Source organism: Gadus morhua, chromosome 4 (genome assembly GCF_902167405.1).
Source record: "Gadus morhua chromosome 4, gadMor3.0, whole genome shotgun sequence".
Lineage (NCBI taxonomy): Eukaryota > Metazoa > Chordata > Actinopteri > Gadiformes > Gadidae > Gadus > Gadus morhua.
The window spans coordinates 21,274,246-21,298,204 of NC_044051.1; the positions used below are offsets into that span (position 1 = coordinate 21,274,246).

Genomic DNA, 23,959 nt, shown 5'->3' on the forward strand with positions numbered 1-23,959 from the left:
TCGGGCGATCTTTCTAGACTTGCGTCATTTTTTACGTAAGCTTTTACGTGAGCCGCGCAGCCTGCAAGGCTGTGATTGGTCTGCTCGTCTGGTTACTACTTCCTGTCTGGAGTATCACATTTCCTGTTTTCATACCGCCACCTTCCACCCTATCTGGCACATAATTATGCGAACCCTTTATGCGAACCCTTCCACAGGGGCAAAGTGCTATTTTGATGCGCGACATCAAACAGCTGATGCGGGATTGTGAGCCATTTTAATGATCTTGTCACCCGATATTCGTTCTATTAGGCCTACTGGCCTTATTTGTTTTAGTGTTAGCCTATTTGAATTAATTACGTAATGTTTTGTGTTCACGTTCTATGTGAAACATAAGTGTTCATGTTCTGTGTGAAACATAAGTTCAGTAGCCTCTTTGAGTGAATGAAATTTGAAAGCGTGAGTACTGTGTAGTGAATGAAAAATGTGTGCGTGTATGGTGGGACTATTTTCTGTATTTGATAAATAAACCCCTTTTCTCTAATAATGCTGCCTACCATATAATTTATGTGGACATTATGCGCTATAGCTTAAAGCCTTTGGCTATAGGCCTACACTTAAATAATTCATTCATCTGTCAAGGCAGTAGCTGTTATATAAACATTTGATATGGATATGAATTAATGAGTTTGACGTAAACCAAATTCGGTAACTTGTGTAACATAACTAATGAATCAAAAGTCATGCTGACCAATGTATATATATTTATTGGTCAGTGCGCATACCCAATCGTAGCACATTGTACTGGTGGGGAAACACGCCAGCATCTGACAAAAAATAATCTGCCAGCTGCTCCCTGACAAGGGCCGGTTTTGGTGAGAGTCGGGAAGATATCGGATGACTCGCGAAAGGAGATCATCAAACTTTGGCACATAAACAAACCAACGACTCCCACAGACAAAGACGTCATTCTCGAGGTCGTCTTCAACGAAAAACTTTCCTCCACATATTACTCCACCTACTGTTCTGGCGGTAAATTGCTTGGCAACACGCGCAACCTAAAAGGGAGCATGAATTGCTTTGAGTAAATTTTGCGCAACAACGTAATGGTACGGCCACACCAACCGCGTTGCTCGCGTTAGGGGCGTTGAAAATCGGCATTTTTGCATAGGGAACCATTGGTTTAGGCGCGGTACACGCGTTGAAGCGTTGAAGCGTTGATTTGGGGGCGTTAGGCGCGGCAGTTGCACGTAATTACGCACGTAAACGCAGTAACGCGCCCAACGCACCAACGCCCGGAGTTCAGAAAATTGAACTTTCAACGCTCCAACGCGTGACGCTTAGCCGCGGAAGCCAATCAGCGTGGAGCTTGACCCGACGTCACTGGCAGAGAGTAGTGAGCTTGCACAGAAGCATACGGCCGACATCTTTCTTTTTTCTGGGTGGAAATAGTAACATAGTTACGCCATTAAATGCGTTTATGGAAACATTTCTAGCGAGAAATGTGCATTTTACTTTCATAATGTTCGCTCGGTGAATGTGAAGGATGTTTGGTTTGATAGTTATGACGAAGAGGGAACGCTCCGTTCACTTGCATGGACAGAGTCTCTGGTTGCTAAGCAACCTCAACGTCTTGGCGGACTGCTTCTCTGCTGATCAACACTGCGAATGCTGGAAACACACCAGACACACCATGTGAAGTTATTTAACCCGATTATTGTTATTTATATCCGAGATTATTTAATCTAACCTGATCTAAACTCTATCACCCAAACACGGCGGCGTTTGGGTTTCCTACCTCGGACTCCAGCGCAGCCACGGCCGACATTCTGGGTGGAAACAGTTACATAGTTACGCCATTAAATGCGTTTATGGAAACATTTTTAGCGAGAAATGTGCATTTTACTTTCATAATGTTCGCTCAGTGAATGTGAAGGATGTTTGGTTTGATAGTTATGACGAAGAGGGAACGCTCCGTTCACTTGCATGGACATGGACTCATCTAGCTGCGTTGGCGCGTTGACGTGTTGGAAGCGTTGAACCACCACACACTGGTCAAGCGTCATGGTACGGCCACACCAACCGCGTTGCTCGCGTTAGGGGCGTTGAAAATCGGCATTTTTGCATAGGGAACCATTGGTTTAGGCGCGGTACACGCGTTGAAGCGTTGAAGCGTTGCGTTGGGGGCGTTAGGCGCGGCAGTTGCACGTAATTACGCACGTAAACGCAGTAACGCGCCCATCGCACCAACGCCCGGAGTTCAGAAAATTGAACTTTCAACGCTCCAACGCGTGACGCTTAGCCGCGGTAGCCAATCAGCGTGGAGCTTGACCCGACGTCACTGGCAGAGAGTAGTGAGCTTGCACAGAAGCATACGGCCGACATCTTCCTTTTTTCTGGGTGGAAATAGTAACATAGTTACGCCATTAAATGCGTTTATGGAAACATTTCTAGCGAGAAATGTGCATTTTACTTTCATAATGTTCGCTCGGTGAATGTGAAGGATGTTTGGTTTGGTAGTTATGACGAAGAGGGAACGCTCCGTTCACTTGCATGGACAGAGTCTCTGGTTACTAAGCAACCTCAACGTCTTGGCGGACTATATATCTGCTGATCAACACTACGAATGCTGGAAACACACCAGACACACCATGTGAAGTTATTGAACCCGATTATTGTTATTTATATCCGAGATTATTTAATCTAACCCGATCTAAACTCTATCACCCAAACACGGCGGCGTTTGGGTTTCCTACCTCGGACTCCAGCGCAGCCATGTCCATGGCAGCCACGGCCGGCAACTTTCTTTATTCTGGGTGGAAATAGTAACATAGTTACGCCATTAAATGCGTTTATGGAAACATTTCTAGCGAGAAATGTGCATTTTACTTTCATAATGTTCGCTCGGTGAATGTGAAGGATGTTTGGTTTGGTAGTTATGACGAAGAGGGAACGCTCCGTTCACTTGCATGGACAGAGTCTCTGGTTACTAAGCAACCTCAACGTCTTGGCGGACTATATATCTGCTGATCAACACTACGAATGCTGGAAACACACCAGACACACCATGTGAAGTTATTTAACCCGATTATTGTTATTTATATCCGAGATTATTTAATCTAACCCGATCTAAACTCTATCACCCAAACACGGCGGCGTTTGGGTTTCCTACCTCGGACTCCAGCGCAGCCACGGCCGACATTTTTCTTTATTCTGGGTGGAAATAGTTACATAGTTATGCCATTAAATGCGTTTATGGAAACATTTTTAGCGAGAAATGTGCATTTTACTTTCATAATGTTCGCTCAGGGAATGTGAAGGATGTTTGGTTTGATAGTTATGACGAAGAGGGAACGCTCCGTTCACTTGCATGGACATGGACTCATCTAGCTGCGTTGGCGCGTTGACGCGTTGGAAGCGTTGAACCACCACACACTGGTCAAGCGTCAGGTTAGGCGCGTTACTCGCGTTGTCCAACGCGAGCAACGCGGTTGGTGTGGCCGTACCGTCAGGTTAGGCGCGTTACTCGCGTTGTCGAACGCGAGTAACGCGGTTGGTGTGGCCGCACCATAAAGGTACGGCCACACCAACCGCGTTGCTCGCGTTAGGGGCGTTGAAAATCGGCATTTTTGCATAGGGAACCATTGGTTTAGGCGCGGTACACGCGTTGAAGCGTTGAAGCGTTGCGTTGGGGGCGTTAGGCGCGGCAGTTGCACGTAATTACGCACGTAAACGCAGTAACGCGCCCATCGCACCAACGCCCGGAGTTCAGAAAATTGAACTTTCAACGCTCCAACGCGTGACGCTTAGCCGCGGTAGCCAATCAGCGTGGAGCTTGACCCGACGTCACTGGCAGAGAGTAGTGAGCTTGCACAGAAGCATACGGCCGACATCTTCCTTTTTTCTGGGTGGAAATAGTAACATAGTTACGCCATTAAATGCGTTTATGGAAACATTTCTAGCGAGAAATGTGCATTTTACTTTCATAATGTTCGCTCGGTGAATGTGAAGGATGTTTGGTTTGGTAGTTATGACGAAGAGGGAACGCTCCGTTCACTTGCATGGACAGAGTCTCTGGTTACTAAGCAACCTCAACGTCTTGGCGGACTATATATCTGCTGATCAACACTACGAATGCTGGAAACACACCAGACACACCATGTGAAGTTATTGAACCCGATTATTGTTATTTATATCCGAGATTATTTAATCTAACCCGATCTAAACTCTATCACCCAAACACGGCGGCGTTTGGGTTTCCTACCTCGGACTCCAGCGCAGCCATGTCCATGGCAGCCACGGCCGGCAACTTTCTTTATTCTGGGTGGAAATAGTAACATAGTTACGCCATTAAATGCGTTTATGGAAACATTTCTAGCGAGAAATGTGCATTTTACTTTCATAATGTTCGCTCGGTGAATGTGAAGGATGTTTGGTTTGGTAGTTATGACGAAGAGGGAACGCTCCGTTCACTTGCATGGACAGAGTCTCTGGTTACTAAGCAACCTCAACGTCTTGGCGGACTATATATCTGCTGATCAACACTACGAATGCTGGAAACACACCAGACACACCATGTGAAGTTATTTAACCCGATTATTGTTATTTATATCCGAGATTATTTAATCTAACCCGATCTAAACTCTATCACCCAAACACGGCGGCGTTTGGGTTTCCTACCTCGGACTCCAGCGCAGCCACGGCCGACATTTTTCTTTATTCTGGGTGGAAATAGTTACATAGTTATGCCATTAAATGCGTTTATGGAAACATTTTTAGCGAGAAATGTGCATTTTACTTTCATAATGTTCGCTCAGGGAATGTGAAGGATGTTTGGTTTGATAGTTATGACGAAGAGGGAACGCTCCGTTCACTTGCATGGACATGGACTCATCTAGCTGCGTTGGCGCGTTGACGCGTTGGAAGCGTTGAACCACCACACACTGGTCAAGCGTCAGGTTAGGCGCGTTACTCGCGTTGTCCAACGCGAGCAACGCGGTTGGTGTGGCCGTACCGTCAGGTTAGGCGCGTTACTCGCGTTGTCGAACGCGAGTAACGCGGTTGGTGTGGCCGCACCATAAAGGTACGGCCACACCAACCGCGTTGCTCGCGTTAGGGGCGTTGAAAATCGGCATTTTTGCATAGGGAACCATTGGTTTAGGCGCGGTACACGCGTTGAAGCGTTGAAGCGTTGCGTTGGGGGCGTTAGGCGCGGCAGTTGCACGTAATTACGCACGTAAACGCAGTAACGCGCCCATCGCACCAACGCCCGGAGTTCAGAAAATTGAACTTTCAACGCTCCAACGCGTGACGCTTAGCCGCGGTAGCCAATCAGCGTGGAGCTTGACCCGACGTCACTGGCAGAGAGTAGTGAGCTTGCACAGAAGCATACGGCCGACATCTTCCTTTTTTCTGGGTGGAAATAGTGACATAGTTACGCCATTAAATGCGTTTATGGAAACATTTCTAGCGAGAAATGTGCATTTTACTTTCATAATGTTCGCTCGGTGAATGTGAAGGATGTTTGGTTTGATAGTTATGACGAAGAGGGAACGCTCCGTTCACTTGCATGGACAGAGTCTCTGGTTGCTAAGCAACCTCAACGTCTTGGCGGACTGCTTCTCTGCTGATCAACACTACGAATGTTGGAAACACACCAGACACACCATGTGAAGTTATTTAACCCGATTATTGTTATTTATATCCGAGATTATTTAATCTAACCCGATCTAAACTCTATCACCCAAACACGGCGGCGTTTGGGTTTCCTACCTCGGACTCCAGCGCAGCCACTGCCGACATTTTTCTTTATTCTGGGTGGAAATAGTTACATAGTTACGCCATTAAATGCGTTTATGGAAGCATTTTTAGCGAGAAATGTGCATTTTACTTTCATAATGTTCGCTCAGTGAATGTGAAGGATGTTTGGTTTGATAGTTATGACGAAGAGAGAACGCTCCGTTCACTTGCATGGACATGGACTCATCTAGCTGCGTTGGCGCGTTGACGCGTTGGAAGCGTTGAACCACCACACACTGGTCAAGCGTCAGGTTAGGCGCGTTACTCGCGTTGTCCAACGCGAGTAACGCGGTTGGTGTGGCCGTAGCATAACACCAACGCTGAAGCATGCAGCCGCCTTTAGGCGCGTCAGACGCACGTTATTACGCACGTAAACGCAGTAACGCGCCCAACGCACCAACGCCCGGAGTTCAGAAATCTGAACTTTCAACGCTCCAACGCGTGGCGCTTAGCCGCGATAGCCAATCAGCGTGGAGCTTGACCCGACGTCACTGGCAGAGAGTAGTGAGCTTGGACAGAAGCATACGGCCGACATCTTTCTTTATTCTGGGTGGAAATAGTAACATAGTTACGCTATTAAATGCGTTTATGGAAACATTTTTAGCGAGAAATTTGCATTTTACTTTCATAATGTTCGCCCTGTGAATGTGAAGGATGTTTGGTTTGATAGTTATGACGGAGAGGGAACGCTCCGTTCACTTGCATGGACAGAGTCTGGTTGCTAAGCAACCTCAACGTCTTGGCGGACTATTTCTCTGCTGATCAACACTACGAATGCTGGAAACACACCAGACACACCGTGTGAAGTTATTTAACCCGATTATTGTTATTTATATCAGAGATTATTTAATCTAACCCGATCTTCACCCTTCTACCCTCTGGCAGGCGCTACCGGGCCACTACAGCCCGCACCTCCAGACTGCAGAACAGTTTCATCCCCAGGGCCATCACAGAACTTAATAATCACACTACACTCCTACCCTCCACCCAGCACAACTGCACTTTTGTTAGTGGTTGCACAAACAAATTTCGTTGTGTATCCAATGCACAATGACAAATAAAGTCTATTCTATTCTATTCTATTCTAAACTCTTCACCCAAACACGGCGGCGTTTGGGTTTCCTACCTCGGACTCCAGCGCAGCCACGGCCGACAACTATCTTTATTCTGGGTGGAAATAGTAACATTGTTACGCCATTAAATGCGTTTATGGAAACATTTCTAGCGAGAAATGTGCATTTTACTTTCATAATGTTCGCTCGGTGAATGTGAAGGATGTTTGGTTTGATAGTTATGACGAAGAGGGAACGCTCCGTTTACTTGCATGGACAGAGTCTCTGGATGCTAAGCAACCTCAACGTCTTGGCGGACTATTTCTCTGCTGATCAACACTACGAATGCTGGAAACACACCAGACACACCATGTGAAGTTATTTAACCCGATTATTGTTATTTATATCAGAGATTATTTAATCGAACCCGATCTAAGCTCTATCACCCAAACACGGCGGCGTTAGGGGTTCCTACCTCGGACTCCAGCGCAGCCACGGCCGACAACTATCTTTATTCTGGGTGGAAATAGTAACATAGTTACGCCATTAAATGCGTTTATGGAAACATTTTTAGCGAGAAATGTGCATTTTACTTTCATAATGTTCGCTCGGTGCATGTGAAGGATGTTTGGTTTGATAGTTATGACGAAGAGGGAACGCTCCGTTCCATTGCATGGACTGAGTGTCTGGATGCTAAGCAACCTCAACGTCTTGGCGGACTATTTCTCTGCTGATCAACACTACGAATGCTGGAAACACACCAGACACACCATGTGAAGTTATTTAACCCGATTATTGTTATTTATATCAGAGATTATTTAATCTAACCCGATCTAAACTCTATCACCCAAACACGGCGGGGTTTGGGGTTCCTACCTCGGACTCCAGCGCAGCCACGGCCGACAACTATCTTTATTCTGGGTGGAAATAGTAACATAGTTACGCCCGCGACTTTCACTCAACACTTTTCACGCGCAACTAAAAGACGCAAGGGAGCGGCGAATCAACAGAGAGAGGGTGTGCGTAGATCAGCCTGCACTGCAATCAATGCAGTTGGTCCGAATAGATGGAGAAAGATGGATGAATTTATCTAATGAGCATATTTCCTTGCGCGTTCAGATCGCTGGTAATTATGGGGGAAACCTTTTCGTCGTTAACGAGAACTTTCCGACGTCGCGAAAATGTTTCGTGATGTGAACGCGCAATATCATAACTACTATCGATTAAATCGTTTTGAAGGAATTCGATAACCGGAAATAAGGCAAGATAGCATTGATTGGTGGGACATCGTTTTCTGATTCACGGTTCAAAACATGATCATAAGACACGGATCACTTGATAATGAAGCAGATAATAACATTGTCTTCTCAATAGGCCTACTTTAAACAATACCAACAATCACTTAGCATTCACACTGACAGCTGGCCTGTATGGAAGCATATATGTAGCAAAATTCAAATGGCAATGCAATTTGGAATTACATTATGCATTTGACAATTCATTATGCAATTTTATAATGTAATTTGTAAATACGTTATTCAAAGTGTATTTTAACATGCAAAGTGACAATGCAATCCTCAATTAAATTTGCAAAAGTTATAACAATACAAATAGAATAACATTTTGTCAAATTATTTGAGTTCCTTTATACAAATTGAAAAGCGTCCCCGTGATTGCAATCCACTTCGCCATGCTCCGTGTGTTGCGATATTCAAATTACATTTCAATCCGCAAAACGAACGCTTTGCAAAAGATTTGGCAAAACGGAATCCAAAGAGGAATCCAAAGAGGAATCCAAAGAGGAATCCAAAGAGGAATACAAATAGGAATCCAAAGAGGAATACAAATAGGAATCCAAAAAGTCAATATGCAAAGTGGCAAACGTATCAGCCAATCAGCGTCTGGGCGGCAACTACGTCACTTGCTCGTAATTTCCTTGTTCCCTTCTAGTTCGTAGCCTATGGTCCATGGTCACCAATGGAGATTATTGATATGCTCCGAAGTTTGGCCGATGATGTGGAGAACAATCGAGTTGAAGACACAGATGCAGTAGATAGAGTGCGTGTTCTGGGAGATAGGATAGACGACTTATCCTCACTGGTACGTTTTGACGCCAGTGTGGTATACACAAAGATCTCCCAAGTGCTACAGGCACTGGGGGCAAAACATAGGGTCGGGAGACCCACCGTCTCCACCCACTCCTCACCTACAAAGCTCTCCACAACCTAGCCCCCAGTTACCTCTGCGACCTCCTCCAAGAATACACTCCCTCCCGCTCCCTCCGCTCAACCTCTGCTGGACTACTATGTATCCCCACATCACGACTCATTACGAATGGGTGCCCGCCCGGTCATTCAGCTGTTCAGCACCCAGGCTCTGGAACTCCCTCCCCCCACACATAAAACAGTCATACACCATTACAACCTTCAAGTCACAACTCACCTGTTCAAACTCGCACACAACGTCTAACTGATCACTGTCTTGATTGTTTGTTTGTTTTGTCTTGTTTTTGTTTTATTTATTTATTATTATTATTTTTCCACAATGTGTTGTTTTAAACTATTTATGATAACTTTATGCTCTGTAAGGTGACCTTGGGTGTCTTGAAAGGCGCCCTTTAAATTAAATGTATTATTATTATTATTACCGTGGAGATACCCTTGGAGACAATAGAAAGTGACGTCCAGACGCTGATTGGCTGATACGTTTGCCACTTTGCATATTGACTTTTTGGATTCCTATTTGTATTCCTCTTTGTATTCCTATTTGGATTCCTCTTTGGATTCCGTTTTGGATTCCTATTTGTATTCCTCTTTGGATTCCGTTTTGGATTCCGTTTTGCGGATTGGAATGTCATTTCAATATTGCAACACACGGAGCGTGGCGAAGTGGAATGCAATCACGGGGAGGCTATAGCTTTGCAATTTGAATAAAGGAACTCAAAAGAATTTGACAAAATGTTATTGTATTTTTATTGTTATAACTTTTGCAAATGTAATTGAGGATTGCATTGTCACTTTGCATATTAAAATACACTTTGAATAACGTATTTACAAATTACATTATGAAATTGCATAATGCATTGTCAATTGCATAACGTAATTACTTATTGAATTGCAAATTGCAAATTGCATTGCCATTTGAATTTTGCTACATATATGCTTCCATAGGGCCTGACTGACAGTCGGCCTGATTGCAGTCTACCTAGTCTACTCAGGAGAACCATACAAATCAGCCAGGAGGGACTTACCATGTTTGGCCATAGACTTTGATATGTTGAGGATAAAAAATAGTACCAGGAACTTAGAAACACAACCAGGCTTCATCGCTTGTCTTCGATATTCAGAGACTCGGTCCCGGTCTTCCGCAGTTATCTGTGTGTCGTTATGAGCTGAATGTTGGCTGCATTATATTTATATAGTCGTGATGTCCCTCCATCCCCACCCAGTTGCTGGAGATGGTATTTCATGTTGTTTAATTTAGGCTATTTCGAATAGGACAATAATTCCTCCAAGTGGACGAGAGGGAAAACAAATTCAGCATGGCAATACAGCCTAGGTGTTGATAATATAAAACAATTTAAAACAATATAGGCTACTTATTTCAGAGTTATGTTGTTAATCAATGTTATTGCAAATACAGTTTAATCGTGGCAAAGTTCTGAGTGAAACCATAGATTTTATAGAGTGAAAACGACAGACACGAACAGAGACACCAGATCGTTTGGTGTACAAGTTATAAACACTTTACTGCAGCAGTAGCCTCTATTAAAAGCAATCCGTTTAAAGCATTTCATTATAAAGCAACATTTTTCAAGAAAACACACACACACACACACTCCGTTTTTGTTGTAAAGAAAATAAAAAATACAAGGAATAATCTATGTTATATGCTTTTTGAAATTATTTGGTTTATTCGGTTCAATTCAACCAAGCCCTATAAATGAAGGTGGGAATATGAGTGCATGTTGACATTACAAGAGTGCGCCATAGCGGGGGTCGGCTGGTTGGAGCAGACGACCAGCAGCATGTTGCAGTGGATGTTGGCTGGCCGTGACCACGCGGCACAGAAGCGGTCCTATCGTCCAGTCAGGACCGGCGATCGGCACAGGCGACCTAGGCGATCACCTAGGGCGGCAAATAGGTTCTGGTGGCGACCTTAATTAATTAATTAATTAATTAAAATATACGAAACAAGCGAAATGAAACCAAACACGTTCCCAAGTTGAACGGACAAGGGAGGGGGCGGGGGATTAATTGTTAGGGCGCACTGAAACCCTCACTGTAGCACGCAGGAAAACGCGATAAGCTAAATAATAAATCTTTATCCAAATCCTAAATCTAACTGCTAAATCTCTCGTAATTATTGTGTAGTTGTGTCAGATATTGTTAACACACACACACACACACACACACACACACACACACACACACACACACACACACACACACACACACACACACACACACACACACACACACACACACACACACACACACACACCAGAGATGGAAATTAACTTTTTTGCCCACCAGCCACTGTGGCAGGTAGATTTAAAAATCTACCAGCCACTCGTCTTTTTTACCAGCCACTTTTTATGCGCTGTATTTTTTTTTTATATATGCGTAGGCCTACATTTTAAACAATATAATAGTAACAATAGATAAGAAAAGTGTTTTTCATACACATCGTTTTTTCCAGGTATCACACTTCTCAGCCTCCCTGGTAAAGTCTACTCCAAGGTGCTGGAAAGGAGGGTTCGGCCGATCGTCGAACCTCAGATTGAAGAGGAACAATGCGGTTTTCGCCCCGGACGTGGAACTACGGACCAGCTCTTCACTCTCGCAAGGATCCTGGAGGGGGCCTGGGAGTATGCCCATCCGGTCTACATGTGTTTTGTGGATCTGGAGAAGGCGTATGACCGGGTCCCCCGGGAGAAACTGTGGGAGGTGCTGCGGGAGTATGGGGTAAGGGGGTCTATCCTCAGGGCCATCCAATCTTTGTACTCCCAAAGCGAGAGCTGTGTTCGTGTTCTCGGCAGCCAGTCAGTTTCGTTCTCAGTGGGTGCTGGTCTCCGCCAGGGCTGCGCCTTGTCACCAATCCTGTTTGTGATATACATGGACAGGATATCGAGGCGTAGTCGTGGTGGGGAGGGGTTGCAGTTCGGTGGTCTGAGGATCTCGTCACTGCTTTTTGCAGATGATGTGGTCCTCATTGGATCATCGGCCTGTGACCTTCAGCACTCACTGGATCGGCTGGCGGCCGAGTGTGAAGCGGCTGGGATGAGGATCAGCACCGCTAAATCTGAGGCCATGACTCTTAGCAGGAAACCGGTGGATTGCTTACTCCGGGTAGGAAATGAGTCCTTAGCCCAGGTGAAGGAGTTCAAGTACCTCGGGGTCTTGTTCGCGAGTGAGGGTACTATGGAGCGTGAGATTGGCCGGAGAATCGGAGCAGCGGGGGCGGTATTGCGTTCGCTTTACCGCACCGTTGTAACGAAAAGAGAGCTGAGCCGCAAGGCAAAGCTCTCGATCTACCGGTCGATCTTCGTTCCTATCCTCACCTATGGTCATGAGGGCTGGGTGATGACCGAAAGGACGAGATCGCGGGTACAAGCGGCCGAGATGAGTTTTCTCAGAAGGGTGGCTGGCGTCTCCCTTAGGGATAGGGTGAGAAGCTCAGCCATCCGTGAGGAACTCGGATTAGAGCCGCTGCTCCTTTACTTAGAAAGGAGTCAGCTGAGGTGGTTCGGGCATCTGGTAAGGATGCCCACTGGGCGCCTTCCTTGGGAGGTGTTTCAGGCACGTCCAGTGGGGAGGAGACCTCGGGGAAGACCCAGGACTAGGTGGAGAGATTATATCTCAACACTGGCCTGGGAACGCCTCGGGATCCCCCCGTCAGAGCTGGTCAATGTGGCCCGGGAAAGGGAAGTCTGGGGCCCCTTGCTTGAGCTGCTCCCCCCGCGACCCGACCCCGGATAAGCGGATGACGATGAGGATGAGGATGAGGATCGTTTTTTCCATCAGAATTGATTCTTACTGTAAGTAGGTGCTACACTCTTACCGCAGATGATAAACAATACACATCTGCCATGTTAATGTCAAAGGTGTTACGATGACAAGTTTGGGGATAATGCATCTATACAAAGTATTTTCAATAAAAAACAAATTGACATATTAACAATAAAACAACATGCGTGGCTACACCCTCATAAGTCAATCTAATTAGTGCCTGAATACAAATGTGTCCACAGACATGGTAACTAACGTATGATAGTAAGTATTATTGGCCCTTAACACTAATATTCAGAAAAAACACTGCCTCAAAAAGCTATTGGCTTAAGCAATACAAGTAGAGGCATACACTTGAACTTTATACCCTGAACTTTTAAACGTTGCAAACGTGCAAAAAAATAATTTTATATTTATATGGCATTCAGTCCAATGCTGGAAATATATCTGTGGCATTCAGTAGGCCAATGCTGTAATAAAATATGTAAAGTATGACCAAGTGTTTCTTTCTGTTCAATAGATAGAACGTTATCAATCCCCTGTGGGAGAAATGTGTTAATGTCTGTCCCTATAAAACAATAATGGTAAAAAAATAAATACACGACGGTAACTGCGTAAGTCAAACCGTCCAATCTGAAGGCTCTACTTAACCACGCCCCCTACTCACTTCCACCAATGCAAAGCGAACAGAACTGAGTAGGGGAGGGCGTAGCCTATCTAGTTTGCGAACGACCCAAAGAAACGCAACGCAAATTCAATGAGAACATGTATGAGGCTTTAATAAAATCCCGGACGATTTTTAAATTCCGCCACACATTTTTTAAAAGTGTCTCAAAAAGAGGGCATGTCCGGGCAAAAGACGACGTCTGGTTACCCTACGTACGGGAAACCCATTTGATTCCTACCTGTAACACTGTTTAATAGTATGGCGACACATTAGTGCCATAATTCACTAATGTGATAAAAGATGCATTCGGGCGTATTATATTATTCCACACGCGTAGATATTAACTGCGAGCGCGCAAATGATCTCTGCGCACGCGCAAATTACCTCTACGCGCGCAAAACTATGGCAAGCCGAGTGTGCCACAATTCGACTTCAATTAAACGCGTTCTGAAACGCCAGCACGCGTGCCCAGAACGCGTTTTGGTTTTCCAGAACGCGTTCCGGCGTTTCAGCGCGCGCGCCCAGAACGCGTTCCGGCGTTTCAGCGCGCGCGCCCAGCGTTTCAGCGCGCGCGCCCAGAACGCGTTCTGGCATTTCAGCGCGCGCGCCAAGAACGCGTTCCGGTATGGCAAGCCGAGTGTGCCACAATTCGACTTCAATTAAACGCGTTCTGAAACGCCAGCACGCGTGCCCAGAACGCGTTTTGGTTTTCCAGAACGCGTTCCGGCGTTTCAGCGCGCGCGCCCAGAACGCGTTCCGGCGTTTCAGCGCGCGCGCCCAGCGTTTCAGCGCGCGCGCTCAGAACGCGTTTTGGCATTTCAGCGCGCGCCAAGAACGCGTTCCGGCATTTCTGCGCGCGCGCTCAGAACGCATATTAGCATATTAACAGCACGCGTGCTGTTAATATGCTAATGCGTTCCTCCCCTCAATTTTCTCAGCCAATAGATTTGAGCCGTTTTCACCCAATCATATGCTAGGGCAAACACACAGACAACATCAGTCGAGACCAGAGCTCTTCTTTCGCGAATCTTTTCTGTTGTGTCGTTCTTAAAGTCGAAAGATGTTAAGATGTTTCAAATTAGGTGGTTAATGTGGAGGTGGTGAACACTACAAGTACATACACTTTGACTATACACTATCTAAGCTACTTGACCGAACATTGTGTATGGTAAGTGCCGTGGCAACTATGATAACATCATTAAAAAATACTTTTATTTATAGCGTATCGTTTATTACATTTATTTATTACAGCATTACATGAGTCAGCTTATTCGTCTTCTGAGTACAATAAAAACAATAAAAGAGTTCAGAAGTTAGAGTTAAAATTCCATTAGAAGTAAATAAGTCCGTCTGAAGTATTAACATGCAGTTGCAGGTTTTAGCCTGTACGTGGTAGTAGCCTATAAGACGAGGTATAATTCACTTCATCAGTTGGAATGAGACAGATAGAAAAAACTATATCTATATATATATATATATATATAATATAGGGAGGTGAGGAGATAGATACTACTACAACTGATACTATTGGTAACCAACTGGTAGGTATTGGTACCCAACAGACCAAGCCCTTTAGGAAGACTTCCATCCTGCTCCTGTCACATTACATAAATAGTTGGTGTATAGCCTATATAAATGCAGAAAATATTGCAGCCAAAATTGCCCCCAAAATATTCACAACATTTACCATTTAACCATCCCTTTTCACATTAAACTGGCCTCTACTCTTGATACATTTGTAACTCACCTACAAACTCACTCATAGCCTTTAATTTAGTGAAACGTTTTGTTCACCTTTTTCCTATTTCTTTTTCACAGTGTCTACACGTCAGGTCATGGTGAGGAATATATTAATCATATATTTATATTAGTTAGTTAGCATGTTATTACTATATTGTTATTAAGTGAACATCAGTCCATGTGTTACAAACAAACAGCAGAAATCAAATGCCGGGAGGGAGAAGCCTGTCTGGGCAGGCTCTATACACTGCGGTCCCGGTCCAACCAGCACCTGCCGACAATCTCCTGATTAGGAGTGAGAGAAACTGATTCGCGAAAGAAGAGCTCTGGTCTCGACTGATGTTGTCTGTGTGTTTGCCCTAGCATATGATTGGGTGAAAACGGCTCAAATCTATTGGCTGAGAAAATTGAGGGGAGGAGCGCATTAGCATATTAACAGCACGCGTGCTGTTAATATGCTAATATGCGTTCTGAGCGCGCGCGCAGAAATGCCGGAACGCGTTCTTGGCGCGCGCGCTGAAATGCCAGAACGCGTTCTGGGCGCGCGCGCTGAAACGCTGGGCGCGCGCGCTGAAACGCCGGAACGCGTTCTGGGCGCGCGCGCTGAAACGCCGGAACGCGTTCTGGAAAACCAAAACGCATTCTGGGCACGCGTGCTGGCGTTTCAGAACGCGTTTAATTGAAGTCGAATTGTGGCACACTCGGCTTGCCATACAAAACAGCCTCTCGCGCGTAACAGCCTCTCGCGCGTAACAGCCTCTCGCGCGTAACAGCCTCTCGCGCGTAACAGCCTCTCGCGAAAGATGTTTTTACGCTCGCTCGAATTTAATTTTGGCACTATGGGGGAGGGAATCAAGGCAGGGCGGGCTTTCCTATGATTGGCCGTTTCTGAAGCGCGATATTTGATTGACAGCCCTCCTCAGCCCTCCTCTCATTCAATTCTGAATTGTTCAGTAAATGGCTGAAACGATAGTTACGTATTGTAACTCCAGATTCTATGAGTATAGGCACAGCCTTTTAAGTGTCGGCCTCATTGTCCTTTAAATAGCTGAAGAAAACCTGTTTATTGGGAGCAGAACGTCCGCCGGCGCCCGACTATATCTGCGAAATGCGGACGTCGTTGAGGCACGCCGCACGCGGACGTAATTGAGGCCCACCAGACCCGGTTCTACGAGGGTGCATAAGCATGCATTGCACCCCCAAAAAAATTGTTTGCACCCTCAATTAAAAAAAATAAAAAAAAATAAAAAATATATATTTTTTTATAAATATGATAAAAAGAATAAAATACTTGCTCACAAAACAAATTGTAATTAAACTTGTGACAATATCCATTGAATACCGTTGAGATATGAGCGTCCAACATCACTCTGACTGTTCACCAAACTGACAAATCACTCCGCATTTATGTATGGTGTTTTGTTTATATGTTGCTTGGCAACAGTCCACTCAGTGGGGAATGGGGATCTATTTTTGTTGCTGGAAGCAATTTCATTCGTTTTAAGGCGAGACACGGCAGGCAAAATCATCGATTTTTCAGTCACTGGTCAATTTTGATATTTTGGGCTATTTTGCACCATTAACATGTAATGTTTCGCACAAAAGAAAGAAAAATGTCAAAACGAAACATTTAGGTGTTTGTTTTATTATAGTTTGTCAACTTGCGCCTCTGAATTTTACAGGAAATTCACCAAACGTTTGCTTTATTACGCACCGTTTCAAATTACAGCCGGTCTCTGTCATATGTGTTCCGTGGTATCATTGGAAAGCACTCGATCTGCTGCACAACATAATACTGATATCTGATTGGCTGGACTCGATTTCCGACCGGACGATTGGTTCGAATGTATCACGTGGTATGCTCTCAAGCTTGGTTGGCTTTTGCCATAAGAATCTTTCAAGTCTGTTTTCTCAAAATTAGTGTTTTTCCATTTTTAGGCGCACATTTCTCAGCCTATGTAGAACCTAGGTATACCACACTTCCCAGTTTCACACATAGCATTGTTATGAAGACATCTACACATGGATTTATTTATAAATTGTTCCTGGCCAGATTTATGGGTCATTTTACCTGGAAATCATGGCAAAAATAGGGTTTTTAAGGCCATGGTCGGGTATATTTTGATTTCCCAGGTCATAAAAGCAGATATCTTAAAATCCATGTGAGGATTTTTTGTCATTTGATAAATAAACAAAATAAAAAAAGAATTTTGGTCCTGGCTTTATCACAGTTTAAGATTCATGCACCGGAAATATATGCAAAAACGTGCATATTTAATGAGATTCAGCCTAATTAGCATAATTAAATATGCAAAATTCTAAAACTTGTAATACATTTTTTTCTTATAATGATGTATGTAATCAACTGGTAAAGTTTCATGGTGATCCCTTGTATTTAAAAATTTTACCCTATTCACCTGCCATGTCTGGCCTTAAACAAACAAATCACAATCTATTGTCAATCATTATTATTAACAGTACATTTTACTAGTATAACTGTTGTATAAAGCCATAACACACTCGAAATATTTATAAAAAATAAACGTTATATTTGAATTGCAGTCACATGGTTTTTTTTGAGAATTCGGTTATTTTTTACACCTCACACATCACACATATCAAAAACCTATCTCATATTCAAAGCTATCTAAGATATCAATAAGCTAATGTTGCAGCTGAAATGTTCTCCACATCACAAGACATGATATGATACCATCTTTTAAGCACAGTAAATGATTGTTGTCCCAACATGTCAGTAGAACTACGCAGAAGTGCTTGTCTATGGTAGAAAGGCCTGTGTGTAAAAAAGCGAAGTCTGAACTGAAGCTGGGTAGCTGGTTTTAGTACAGTACTGGTGCACCCCCTGTAATCTCAGATGCACCCCAAGGCATTCTGTTCTGGAACCGGGCCTGAGGCCCACGCTGTTGGTGGTCGGGGATTACACATTTTTCAATGCTACGGCTCACGCCTAGGGATAACCCAATAGCAATAGCCTTAAAAGGCTGTGCCTATATACTCATAGAATCTAGAGTTACAATACGTAACTATCGTTTCAGCCATTTACTGTACAATTCAGAATTGAATGAGAGGAAGGCTGAGGAGGGCTGTCAATCCAATATCGTGCTTCAGAAACGGCCAATCATAGGAAAGCCCGCCCTGCCTTGGTTCCCTCCCCCATAGTGCCAAAATTAAATTTGAGCGAGCGTAAAAACATCTTTCGCGAGAGGCTGTTACGCGCGAGAGGCTGTTTTGCGCGCGCTGAGGTAATTTGCGCGCGCGAGAGGCTGTTTTGCGCGCACAGAGGTCATTTGCGCGCGCGCAGAGATCATTTGCGCGCTCGCAGTTAATATCTACGCGTGTGGAATAATATAATACGCCCGAATGCATCTTTTATCACATTAGTGAATTATGGCACTAATGTGTCGCCATATAATAGCGACCCAAATTGGTGGGCGCTACCCTGGTAATTTCTCTGCGTGAGAAATACGAAGTGTGTCGTGTGAGCGTGTGCATGGGTTGAATTGCGTGTGTCAAACGCCGAATGCGTGAGACTTGAGAGCCCTGTTACTGGTATATTATCCCGGATGCCGGACAGTTGCAGTTCAGCAAAAGAGGCGTAGAAGAAGAAGGGGGCCGGATGTTGACAGTAATGGTTGTGGAACTGGGCCCCGTTTCCCGAAAGCATCGTTAGTGGATCGCAGAGTGGGTCGTACGAGCATCGTACAGTTTTCACACCGTTTCCCGAAAGCATCGTTGGTAACGAACGTCTTGAAAACGCTCGTAGCTAACGAGTGCTCCAGGGTACTCGTATGAGTGAACTCAGTATTGCATGAGGGAGTCTTCGTTCATAAAAAAATAAAACATTCGGGAGTATGCAATAATACAAATTATTCTAAAGAGGTCAGAGACTCCGTGCACAGCCCCGCCTTCCCCAGTGAACCAAGAAACCCTGCGCCGTGACGAACGGGGGATTTCTAACCTTTACAAGATGGTCAAATGTAGATATATAAATGTCCTATAATAATTTAATTTATAAACTAACTTACGATATAAATAAACGATTGTTTCTTTACCCCCAAGCCAAACTTGCTGAGTATTTCACCCCGGTGAACAGCTCATCGTTCTCCCCCCTCAATAGAATAAATCGAGCAGTATGCTGCTGGCTCCCTAAACCAAATGTTAGAATTAGTTTTGCTTTACACTAACAAACAAAAGCAGCTTAAATAGCAAAATAACCAAGTGAACTGTGTAATCAATCCCAACGACTGTAACGTTACGGTCTGAAAACCAGGGTCCACAACCTGTGTTCGCGTTGGTCCATTTATCTAACGTTACAGAATAGCAAATTATCTATATAATCGCCACAATTTCGGTAAATATAACCATTTTGACCTCTTAAATTTGAAACTATAGGGCTTAACGGGTGTTCTTAGTTAACGTTAAAGCGTCACTAACTGTAACGTTACCTTACTTATATTGCCTATTACTTTAAAAACGCGCTGCGCAGCGGTTATCAATGAAGTACTACATAACATTGTGTTGGGAATAGGTATTTTGGCGCCCCCTCTGGTTGCAGGCGCACACCTGCTCGTTGAGAAGGTGCCGTGCGCAGACGGAGTGAAACCCCCAATGAAGTCCGTAGGTTCACGATACAAACACCCCGGTGCCTCTCTGCACGGAGCTCCTGGGCCAGATTGTGGTATACCCCCTGTTCTTGTCTCCGTTCATTGATGGGGTGCACCCAAACCCTTCGTCTTCTCCTTGCCCGCCTACGGCACAGCAGAAGATGGGCAACCACCCTCTGTCTGGCAACAATTGTTCTGTTGAAATAAAAAATAATAATTTGCGTTGCGTTCCTCTTGGTCTGTCCCAAACTAGTTGGGCTACGCCCTCCCCTACTCAGTTCTGTTCGCTTTGCATTGGTGGAGTAGGGGGAGTGGTTAAGTAAAGCCTTCAGATTGGACGGTTTGACTTTAGAGTTACCGTCATGTTTTGTATTAGGCCTATATTTTTTTACCATTATTGTTTCATAGGGACAAACATTAACACATTTCTCCTGCAGGGGATTGATAAAGTTATATCTATGTAACAGAAGGAAACACTCATACTCCATCAAATATTCATGCTCTTGCATACTTCGCACACTTTACCACAGCATTGGCCTTCTGAATGCTACAGATATATTTTTAAGCATTGGACTGAATGCCACAAAAATATAATATATGTTTTGCACGTTTGCAACGTTTAAAAGTTCAGGGAAAAGTATATCCCTCTTGTTGCTTAGGCCAATATCCTTTTGAGGCAGTGTTGTTTCTGAATATTAGTGTTAAGGGCCAATAATGCCTACTATCATACATTAGTCACCATGTCTGTGGACAAATTTGTATGCAGTCACATATTAATATATCCCCAACAAAATCTCACTCTGAACTCAGTTAAAAAATGGAGAGTCCTACATTGCGCATCTGTTGACCTTTATCCATTTACAGTAAACAGATATATTTTTCTTGCTGGAAGAACTTTTATTTTGAAGAGCACAGGGCAACGAAGCACACTAGCCAATAAGAGGACCCGCCCGCCGGCGGAAACCAGATATTGAGTGGTAAATTCGTTTTGTGAAGAAGAACCAAAAAACGAATAAACAAACTGAAATTTTGTTTTTTCGTTTTTTTGGACAAAACGAAAAAACGGCTGGTTTTTGGTTTCTCATCTCATTTCTCATCTAATTTTCTTCCGCTTATCCGCGGTCGGGTCGCGGGGGGAGCAGCTCAAGCAGGGGGCCCCAGACTTCCCTTTCCCGGGCCACATTGACCAACTCTGACGGGGGGATCCCGAGGCGTTCCCAGGCCAGTGTTGAGATATAATCTCTCCACCTAGTCCTGGGTCTTCCCCGAGGTCTCCTCCCCACTGGACGTGCCTGAAACACCTCCCAAGGAAGGCGCCCAGTGGGCATCCTTATCAGATGCCCGAACCACCTCAGCTGACTCCTTTCTAAGTAAAGGAGCAGCGGCTCTAATCCGAGTTCCTCACGGATGGCTGAGCTTCTCACCCTATCCCTAAGGGAGACGCCAGCCACCCTTCTGAGAAAACTCATCTCGGCCGCTTGTACCCGCGATCTCGTCCTTTCGGTCATCACCCAGCCCTCATGACCATAGGTGAGGATAGGAACGAAGATCGACCGGTAGATCGAGAGCTTTGCCTTGCGGCTCAGCTCTCTTTTCGTTACAACGGTGCGGTAAAGCGAACGCAATACCGCCCCCGCTGCTCCGATTCTCCGGCCAATCTCACGCTCCATAGTACCCTCACTCGCGAACAAGACCCCAAGGTACTTGAACTCCTTCACTTGGGCTAAGGACTCATTTCCTACCCGGAGTAAGCAATCCATCGGTTTCCTGCTAAGAGTCATGGCCTCAGATTTAGCGGTGCTGATCCTCATCCCAGCCGCTTCACACTCGGCCGCCAGCCGATCCAGTGAGTGCTGAAGGTCACAGGCCGATGATCCCATGAGGACCACATCATCTGCAAAAAGCAGTGACGAGATCCTCAGACCACCGAACTGCAACCCCTCCCCACCACGACTACGCCTCGATATCCTGTCCATGTATATCACAAACAGAATTTGTGACAAGGCGCAGCCCTGGCGGAGACCAGCACCCACTGAGAACGAAACTGACTGGCTGCCGAGGACGCGAACACAGCTCTCGCTTTGGAAGTACAGGGATTGGATGGCCCTGAGGAGAGACCTCACCCCATACTCCCGCAGCACCTCCCACAGTTTCTCCCGGGGGACCCGGTCATACGCCTTCTCCAGATCCACAAAACACATGTAGACCGGATGGGCATACTCCCAGGCCCCCACCAGGATCCTTGCGAGAGTGAAGAGCTGGTCCGTAGTTCCACGTGCAGGGTGAAAACCGCATTGTTCCTCTTCAATCTGAGGTTCGACGATCGGCCGAACCCTCCTTTCCAGCACCTTGGAGTAGACTTTACCAGGGAGGCTGAGAAGTGTGATACCCCGGTAATTGGCACACACTCTCTGGTCCCCCTTTTTGAACAGGGGAACCACCACCCCGGTTTGCCACTCCTTTGGCACTGTACCCGACTCCCACGCGATGTTGAATAGGCGTGTCAACCATGACAGCCCCTCAACACCCAGAGCCTTTAGCATTTCTGGCTGGATCTCATCAATCCCAGGGGCTTTGCCACTGCGGAGATGTTTGACTACCTCAGTGACCTCCACCAGGGAAATTGACGACGAAACACCATCAACCTCGAGCTCTGCCTCCAACATAGAGGGCGTGTTATTCGGATTCAGGAGTTCCTCAAAGTGTTCCTTCCAACGTCCGACGACCTCCTCAGTTGAGGTCAACAGGTTTTTGGTTTCTGCTTATGTCAATTATTCCCAGAAAACAGAGTAATAAAACGTTGCTCCGAGCGCTCTCGTAGAAAAGGACATGCCATTTCTAACACTTTCTTCTGTCGGAGAGCTGCCTTCAGCCTTATAGACAACAGACTCAGAGTAGGTCTAACCACCTCCTGACTCGAGTAGGTTAGACCCACGGCGTGTGTTGCCGCAGGAACTAACTCTCGGTTGCGCTGAACCTGCTACCTGAAACGGAAAACCCAGAGTTTCCACTAACTCAGAGCGAACAAACTCGGGGTTGCCTCAAAACCAGCTACCTGAAACAGGGCTCTGGGCTCACCCTGACTGGTGTAAAGGCCCCATAGCATTTGTAGGGCTCTTCTGACGCCTCTCTCATCACCAACGATAGGCTTTTGTCATCGAGGAATTGAATAACTCTGCGTAGCATTCTCTGTTGTTTACAGGGTCTACGTCCCAAAGTTCATAGTTATTTTCATCTCCATCAATAACTAACCTATGCCATCTTCCTCCTGTATCATGCCTTGGGCCTTAACCTCTTGGGCTCTCCATTCTAGACCCGCCCACCGTCGGAAACCAGATATTGAGTGGTAAATTCGTTTCGCTCAGTAAGAACCAAAAAACGAATAAACAAACTGAAATATTGATTTTCGTTTTTTTGACAAAACGTAGAAACGAATAAGCGAACTGAAATTTTGATTCTCGTTTTCTTGTCAAAACGAAAAAACGGCTTGTTTTCTGGTTTCTGCTTGCGTCAATTATTCCCAGAAAACAGAGTAATAAAACGTACCTTGCTCCATTTGTATGGGCAGAGGATGGGGATGATGTCTCATGTCTTATACCTTTATCGCTTAAAAGTGAGTGAAAAACATTACTTCTCTGTTCAGTGCCATGGTCTGATCTGATACACTTGATTGTACCATACGGTGCATTGTCTGCAAGGAACATCTGTTGATGAATTGATGATGAAAAAATATCTGTCAATAAAATTAGCAGTTGGCTCAAATGGACCTTTTATGTCAGTGTGCACCGATTCATTAGGTGAATTTTTATTCTTTTTATCTATTAGGATCCCCATTAGCAACACACCGGAGTGAGAGCTAGTCTTCCTGGGGTCCGAAAAATAAAATGTTGACAACAGACAATCACTTGTTTGACATTATGTCAAACAAAGTTCTGTGTAAAGTGTCATTTACACAAACCTAGATATATCACCTTCGACATCTTGAGAATTGAATTGTTGATATCAAGAATTAACTTTTTGACTAGTGAGATTTGAGTTGTAGACATCATTAATTATAATTGCAACTAGTCAAAATGACATTATGGA

At 45.0% G+C, this 23,959-nt stretch overlaps 1 protein-coding gene across 1 annotated transcript in view; it reads right to left on the reverse strand.

Moving 5' to 3' along the window:
- The window catches only part of LOC115543105 (proteinase-activated receptor 2-like), a 37,214-nt gene extending 26,891 nt beyond the window's left edge, over positions 1-10,323 (reverse strand). The window contains exon 1 of the mRNA XM_030355656.1: positions 10,081-10,323. Within this exon, the coding sequence (XP_030211516.1) occupies positions 10,081-10,156 (76 nt within the window). The 5' untranslated portion in view covers positions 10,157-10,323. The remainder of the gene's footprint in view (positions 1-10,080) is intronic.
- Positions 10,324-23,959: the final 13,636 nt, after the last annotated feature.